At 49.5% G+C, this 8,382-nt stretch overlaps 1 protein-coding gene across 1 annotated transcript in view; it reads right to left on the bottom strand.

Moving 5' to 3' along the window:
• Positions 1 to 5,180: 5,180 nt before the first annotated feature.
• The window catches only part of Lrrc27 (leucine rich repeat containing 27), a 32,586-nt gene continuing 29,384 nt past the window's right edge, over positions 5,181 to 8,382 (bottom strand). The window contains exon 11 of the mRNA XM_036197858.1: positions 5,181 to 5,327. Coding sequence (XP_036053751.1) covers positions 5,181 to 5,327 — 147 coding nt within the window. The remainder of the gene's footprint in view (positions 5,328 to 8,382) is intronic.

Here is an 8,382-nt window from a genome sequence, read left to right as displayed (position 1 = left end):
GGAGGCTGCCCACTCGCTCAGCCCAGATACCAACTGAGCATCTGTGCCTGAGTATTGGAGGTGCCTGCTAAGGACAGACCATAGCAGGACCCCTTTCCCCCAGTTCAGTAGCTCCCAAGCTGGGGACACTCACAAGCTGTGAGCAACTGGGGCTATGAGGGACCAGTGGAAGGGGCCGTAGAAAAAAACACTTGAGCAAGCAGGTGCCCTTGTGGAGGGACCCCAGGTTATAGAGAGGTGGAAAGTTAAGTTTGCTCTGATGTGGGACAAGGACAGGGGAACACCTTGAAAACTGCCAGCTTATTGTGTGGGTAAGGGGCTCCTATTAATTCTGGAATGTCAACCAGAGTAATTTGGTTGTGGTAAGGGACAGATTTGGCTTGGAGGGACAGAGACACAAGGGACAGACAGAACCTAGGGTTCGCCTGTGGCAGGAAGCTCCTGGGCTGCTGGTGGTCAGAGCCTGGGAGTAGAGGGAAGGGCCACAGCCCACTTGCGCTGCTTTCTGGGCCGGCCTGCCAGGTTTGTGCTGTGTATTTTAATGTGTACTTGGAAGCCATTTTAAAAAACCTGTTCCCTGTTTAGTAGAATATTTAAGCAGCCAACAAGGAGATGGATTTGCAATTTAAACACAGGCCTTTCAGGGCCTCATCCTAGCCCCCACCCACCTGGACAGGGAAGGCAGCCCGGCTGCTTCCCCTTTGGAGCATCAAGATTCACCATCCACAGCTGTCTGTCACTAGCCCCGTGCCCTCCTCCATCTTGCAGATGACTCCTTTGCAGGTCCTGGCAGAGTACCGCCTTTCTGAGTCTCACTGACTCACAACACAGCTCTAGTGGGGAGACTCTCAGCACTCTCAAACCATGACCATGAAGGGTGCTGCCCATAGCCACAGGCCTGGCCCAGGGTTGCCTGGCCAGACAACTCACACCAGCATACCTGGGCCTGCTTTTCCTTCCTTTTTCTGAATTTACTGGCTGGGACTGCCCTCTGGGCAGTTCCTTCAACAAGGCCTGACTTGGTCAGAACTGAGGCTTCTGAGATAGAATCAAAGGGCCTGGACTGGGTGGAGACCTGGGATTTGCAGGCCCTAGAGCCTGGTTCCCTTAGGCACTGTGTAGAGTGGGGCACCAGAGTACACCAGGGCTCCCTGGGGGCCACTGTGGGCAGGTCACGCTTCCCTGGATGTCCTCCATGGTAAGGCTTCATGGAGTCTTTGTATCTGAAAATCCTGGACCTCCTATAGGTCATAGAGCTTTGGAAGCTGGATTGGCTCCCTTCTGGCCACACTGCAAGGGCTGTTCTGAAGAGATCCTGCCCCTCTAAAAATCAGGATAATTGTGGCATTCTCCCATTAGGAAATATCTCAAAATTAGGAAAAGAACTCATCAGAAAACCATATGGCTAAGGTTATGGACCCTGGATTAAGATTGTAGTATTCTGTGTGACCTTGGAGGGGGTAGGGGTGGGAGCTGCCTGTTAGCACCACGCCCCCCACTCCACGCTGTCACTCCAAGCAGCCTGAGATCAGAGACCTTCCTTCAGGTGAAGTTTGGATTGGTTTTACTAAGAATCTCTGAGTTGGGGAGATTTTAACATTTAAACAGTGGGTGAGGTGTGGGAAGAAAAAGACAGAACCAAGCATGGGTGTGGCCCTCTTAAGGGAGTCACACTTAAGTGTCTTTATAATAATCATACATATGATTTGGTGGCTTCTGAAGTTATGTCTCAGGGCTTGCTAAGGAACCTTTTTACAGTAAAGAACAAGATGGTTCCTGGTGTGCACTGGCTAAGATAACAGCAGATAAGGTTAAGCCCTACTTCACAAGAGCTACCTAAATGTTTGAGTACTTACTTTAAAAAAAAAAAGTCTTTGTGAGATTCCCAGGAAGTTTTAGGTTTCTATGTGGGGAAGGAGCAAGGCCGAATGTGAAGGTCATATACACGTGAGCCTTAATCATGGTTCATTAACATTTTAACACTTTTTGTTTTGTTGTTTTGGTTTTGGTTATTTTTGAGACAGGGTTTTTCTGTGTAGCTTTGGAGCCTTTCCTGGAACTGGCTCTGTAGGTCAGGCTTGCCTCGAACTCACAGAGATCTGCCTGCCTCTGCCTCTGCCTCTGCCTCTGGAGTGCTGGGGTTAAAGGCGTGCACCACCGCCACCCGACTCATTTTAACATTCTTATTTGATATAGTGCCTTAAGATAGGAAGGTGGAGGCAACAAGGCTTGGAAAAGCATGGCTATTTTGTAAGTTAAAGAATTTAGCCAGGTGGTGGTGGTGACACACTCCTTTAATCTCAGCGTTCAGGAGGCAGAGGCAGGTGGATCTCTGTGAGTTCAAGGCCAGCCTGGTCTATAGAGTGAGTTCCAGGTCAGCCAGGGCTACCCAGAGAAACGCTGTCTCAAAACACACACACACACACACACACACACACACACACACACACACACACACGTGTGAATGTGTTTATAGGACTGCAGGCACACATATAGAAGCCAGAGGACAATTGGGGTGGGGGTCAGTTCTTTCTGCCTTGTTGAAGGCAGGGTCTCTTGTTTCTGCTGCTGAACAGCATACCTCAGACTAGCTGGCCTGTGAGTTTCTATGTCATTCTCTTTTCCTCACCTACTTCATTTGTAGGAGTGCTGGGGTTACAGATGTACACCACTGCATATGGCTTAAGATGGTTTAAAAAAAAATGGGTTTCAGGCATTGAACTTGGCTTGTAAGGCTTGATGGCTAGAACGACCCACCAACCCCTTTTAATTATTATTATTATTATTTATTATTTTATTATTTTATTGTTTTGGTTTTTTGAGACAGGGTTTCTCTGTGTAGCTTTTGTGTCTTTCCTGGCACTCGCTCTGTAGACCAGGCTAGCCTCGAACTCACAGAGATCTGCCTGCCTCTGCCTCCTGAGTGCTGGGATTACAGGCATGTGCCACCACCGCCCAGTGGCTTTTAATTATTTTTAATGTTTCCTGTTAAATGACTTTTGGTTAAAAGGATAAGATCTGAGTTGTATCTCTGGCCCCAGGTAGAGGAGACACGGCAGTTGATACTGCTCAAAGGATCATGAGATTGCAAAAACTCCCTGAAGAGTTTACCAAACTTGGCCTGTCAATCACTTGGCCAAGTAACCAATCTAGAGATAGATTTGTTAAGGAGATAGGAATAATTTTCTCTAAGAATTCACACTGCACCTGCCAGAAGACCCTCTCTCACTGCAGTTGCTTACAGATCTCTGCTGCTAAGCCTATCTGCTTTGTTTCTCTGAGTTTTAACTCCCAAAGTATAACTCTTTCCCTCTTCTCCTCCTCCTTTCTCTTTTGAGACAGGGTTTCACTTGCTCTTTAGACCAAAGCTGACCTAGAACTCAAGAGATCCACTGCCTCTGCTTCCTGAGTACTGTGATTAAAGTTGTTCACCACCACTCACACCCAGCCTCCTCTTTAAAAAATTTTAAAATCTGTGTGTGTGTGCCAGTGTGTGCCAGGGCACCCTGTGATGGTCAGAAGACAACTGCATAAATTGGTTCTTCCCTACCATGCTGGCTGTGGGGACCGAAGTCCTGCCACCAGGCTTGTCAGCATGCAGTCACAGCTGAGCCATCTCTCTGGCCTCCTCCTCCTCCCTCTTTCTGTCTCTTTTGAAAGTCAGCCACACTCGTAAGCCTGCTTGCCCTAACCCACAGGGCATTCTCACTCTTCCTGAAGGCCGACCCCCACCCCATGCAGCTGCTCCCAGATGATTACCACTTTCTTAAGGACAACATCTCTTGGACTAGCAAGATGGCTTTGCCAGTAAAGGTACCTGCTGCCATGCCTGATGACCTGAACTCCATTCCCTAGGAACCCATGTGAAGAAGAGAACTGGCTCCCTCAAAGTGTCTTTTGACCTCCATGCATTTGTGCATCCGTGCAAGCGTGAGCAAACACGCAAACACACACACACACACACACACACACACACACACACAACACGCGTGCAAGCACAACACACATCGTAATATTTTAAAGGAAGGCTTTCTTCTTATCCCTCTCCATTGTCCCAGAAGTTTCAGGGGTTTCTAGGTTTCCTGCCTTGTTTTTCTCTTTTTTTTTTTGGAGCTGAGTATCGAACCCAGGGCCTTGTGCTTGCTAGGCAAGCGCTCTACCACTGAGCTAAATCCCCAACCCCTTGTTTTTCTCTCAAACTCTAATAAATTGGTCTTTGGGCTTCAAATCTTTTTTTAAAATTACTTTTAGCGTGTGTGTGTGTGTGTGTGTGTGTGTGTGTGTGTGTGTGCGTGCGCGCGCGCGCGCGCATTTTGCCTACATATATGTTTGTGCACCATGTATGTGCCTTGTGCTCACAGAGGCCAGAGTGTGTGTGGGGGGCTAGAACTAGGGGATCCCCTAGATCTGGAGTTACAGATGTGTGGGCACTCTAGAAGAGCAGCCAGTGGTCTTAGTCTCTGAGCCACCGTTTCTCTAGCCCTTCAAACATGTTTTCAAACTCTCTTGTTTACAAGACTAGGCCATTCAAAAGGGGACCCTGTTAACCAGAACTGACGCAAGAGGAAACAAAGTCTGAATAGTTCTATGTCTGCTCCCAACATCCTGAAGAAAAAGCCCCGAGTTTATAGTCACGTGCAGAGCTAGAACCTGCCCGTGCTGCCCCTGAATGAGTGGCAGAAGGTTTACAGGGGTGGGGTGGGAATGCCATCAAGAGGAGGTTTTAACTTTGGTGGTGGTGATGGGGGTGAAGGGGTAGGGGTTGTCCAGGGGTCCTACAGGACAGAGGCATGCCTGGGGCTAGGTGTCACTGTCCCTGTGCAGACAAAGGACACTTCCATTTGGACAAGATAGCATGCTCCACTGAGCCCCATCTGAATGAAGACGGGACTGGAGCAGTCAGGCCAGTAGCCTCCCCTTCCCACTGGGTTGACGGAAACCAGGACAACGGCTTTGGCTGAAGACCCCTGTCAACCGGACCAGTGGAAACAGGGACAGAAGAGGCTTGCTCACAGTATTCTTCCTTTTAATGCAGTTAACCTACAGTCTCTGGAAGGAATCAGGCTTATCAGAGGCCGCAGCCTGTGGAGCAGCTCAAGACCCTGCTAGCCGCCCTCCTGCCAATCCCCACAGCACACTGTGGGAGGTACTTTGTCGTCCCTGTTGAGAGCACCACTTTCCTAGTATTTTGTGTTAAAAAATATATTTTGAGGCTGTGATGCTGGTGGGTGAAGCGAAAGGTTTCCGGGGAAAGCTGCAAATGGGTGTTCTTTGTTCAAGGTCATCTCCAGTTTCAGTTTCCTTAATTCCTCGTGAAGTTTCTTGGCCTTTGAGGAGAAGATGAGGAGATGTAAGTTAGACAGGCGGGACAAATGAACCCCCACTTTAGTGCATATTGGGGTATGTGCAGGAGCACTCAGGCTGCCTTTCCCCCAGCCACCCACAGGCTGCCAAGGGGCCATACAACCTGGACCCCTGACAGCTCTTGTACCTGGGGATGCTTCCAGATTTAACCCATGGGCCACTTGCCATGGTGTCCCTACAGCACCCCCTCAAGACTCCTCCTGTGCAGGCAGTGTTAGTTATTTAGGCGCTCCTAACCCACGAGGAACACGTCCCGAACACGACAAATCCACAGAAGAGCTGTTTATTAATATAGGATAGAGGATAGAGGGGACAGGCCTGTGTGAAGCACACACGTGAGTGAGGAGAGGAGAGAAGAGAAGGAGAGGAGAGAAAAGAGAAGAGAGGAGACAGAAGAGAGAAGAGGAGAGAGGAGAAAAGAAGAGAAGAGAAGAGAAGAGAAGAGAGGGACCTGTGCAAAATGGCGCCGGCTTTTTAAAGAGTGAGCCAAGCATGTGTACAGGACCACATGTGGCTACTCCACGCATGCGCGTAGATTACATGGCCGTGTGCTTTATGCAACCATGCAAGGCCACGGAGTCCTAATCATGTGAGATGTTCTGACCTGGAAATGGCTATTTTGAACCTGAAATAACTAGGCGGTCCACCGGGCAAGTCCAACCATGTGAACATATTGTGATTTCCTATCAGGCAGCAGTACAAGTAAGGGTCCTGGGGCTGGTGCCATACACACCCTTGGGGCTTGTGGTGGGGTATCCTCTAAACACAATCCAGCCAAGATTTCTAACTGCCTAGGAACAGAGCCAGCCAGCCAGAGAGGGCCAAGGAAGGACACTGTCCAGCTTGGAATCATGTGTGTGCTTTGAGTCCCACATTCCCAGCCCATCTGCCAGTCGGGAAAGGGGAAACCTGAGGCCACTGGTGGTCACAGGTGGGCAGTGTTACCAGTGACCAAGCTCTTCCCACCTCTGCCTGCCCAGTGTCTCTCTGTCTGAGGTCGCCAGCTGCCTGATCCTTGGGTGGAGACCTTAGCTCATCCCTCCACCCCTTCTGCTTGTCTCCTCAAGCCCAGCTGCGCCATCTTGGACCAGCCCTGAGGGACGGTTTTCCCAGAGAAGTGCCAGCCAAGCTGTGGGTGTGACCGTTCTCAGGTCCACACCACACCAGTCAGGCTGTTTGCTGTTGGTCCTGTTAGTGCCCATCTATAGCTTTGCCTCGTGTGGCCTCTTTTAGACCTGTGCTGTTTCTTTTGTGCCGTCATTCAGTGTTCCTGAATGGGACATCCCTCCCTAGTCTCTTCCCCTGGACAAACCTGTCTGCTGAGAAGAATTTCTGGCCAGAGTCTCTGGTTCTCTGGCAAGCAGCCTGGGGGCATCCCCCCACACACTCTGCTTACCCCTCCCAGACAACTCCCTTCAGGCAGAATTCATTCCACAACCCCTAGAGAGGCTGGGTAGGAAGCAACATTTTCAAAGGACTGAGTGTCTACAGTCCAATTTATGCTGCTCCAGCCTCAACCTCCACGACCCATTTAACAATAGAATTGTCTAGTCCTTGGCCAGGACATCAAGCTACTAACATGTGGACCATTGGAACCCCTTCTCAGATTGTACTTTTTCCTCTTTCCAACAGTCTTGTGTAGCCTCACTCTGCAGCCTTGGGACTCCTAACCCTCCTCCCTCCTAAGGGCTGGGATTGTAAGCATGTGCCACCAAGTCCCACGTGCTACAGACCAAACTCAGGGTTTCATGAATGCTAGGAAAGCTGACTTCTCTTTCTTCTTTCTTTCTTTCTTTCTTTCTTTCTTTCTTTCTTTCTTTCTTTCTTTCTTTCCTTTCTCTCTCTCTCTCTCTCTCTCTCTCTCTCTCTCTTTCTTTTTCTCTCCTTCCTTCCTTCCTTCCTTCTTCCTTCCTTTCTTTCTAAATGTCCCTCTCACTTACTCTAACACCTCCTGAAATATGCTAGCACACGCTGAACCTCTCAGATCGATCTGCTAGTTGTTGCTATCTTAAAATCTTATTTCAATTCTGTTGTCCATCTTCCTTTTCATTCTGCTCCCTGGGGATTTACTTAATTTCAGCTCCAGGCACTTTTCCTGGTTCATAACAGCAGTTGTTTCCACCAATGACTGGGGTTAATGCTATCAAGTACTTCATGCTTCCCCTTCTTCCTTCCTTCCTTCCTTCCTTCCTTCCTTCCTTCCTTCCTTCCTTCCTTCCTTCCTTCCTTTCCTCCTTCCCTCCCTCCCTCCCTCCTCCTCCTTCTTCTAATTTTTTAAATGTATTTGTTTTATGTGGATGAGTGTTTTGCCTGCATATATGGATGTGCACCATATAAGTGCCTGGTGCCATGGAGGACAGAGGTTACACTAGGTACCCTGGAATTAAAATTACAGCACCACTATGTGGGTGCTGGGAAATGAACTTAGATCCTCTGGAAGAGCAGCAAGTACTCTAGCCCTACTGTGCACTTCTTAATTTGGTCTCTGTTTAACCCTTTCTGCTTTCCTGCAGGTTTGCTGAGGCCTCTCCTGAAGACCAAGCACATGCACCGGGATGAGACCCCAGACAATGACCAGACCTCACAGGTGTTGCTGGCGCCCCTGGCCACTCTGTGTTGGGTTAATTCCAAGGACACCTATGGAGTCTGTGTGTCCCTTGAGAGGGTTGGAGAGTAGTACACTGAGCAGGCTCTTCCTGCCCTGACAGGTGCAATCTGTCCAGCTGGTGGAAAGCAGAGGCTTTGTGACAGTGACATGTGGGTAGCCATGGCCCCCTCTCTAGCTCCCCAGGAGCCCACTGTAGCTCCTCCCCATCTACCTGCTCACTTGGGGACAGACCCCCAAGGTGCCCACACACACCAGGGTGACACGTCCTTCTCAGAGCCCTGGAAGGCATGATATGGCCACTGTCCCCACACCTCTATCCTGCTTATAAGAATGAATTTCCTAGGAGACAGGCTTTGCTGGGTGGGCTAGTGAGGCACTGGTGACTGTCCAGGGGACAGACTTTCAGCCTT

Source organism: Onychomys torridus, chromosome 1, assembly GCF_903995425.1.
Source record: "Onychomys torridus chromosome 1, mOncTor1.1, whole genome shotgun sequence".
NCBI classification, from domain to species: domain Eukaryota; kingdom Metazoa; phylum Chordata; class Mammalia; order Rodentia; family Cricetidae; genus Onychomys; species Onychomys torridus.
The sequence above is the reverse complement of the archived record's forward strand: the minus strand, read 5'-3'. Positions and strand labels throughout refer to the sequence as shown.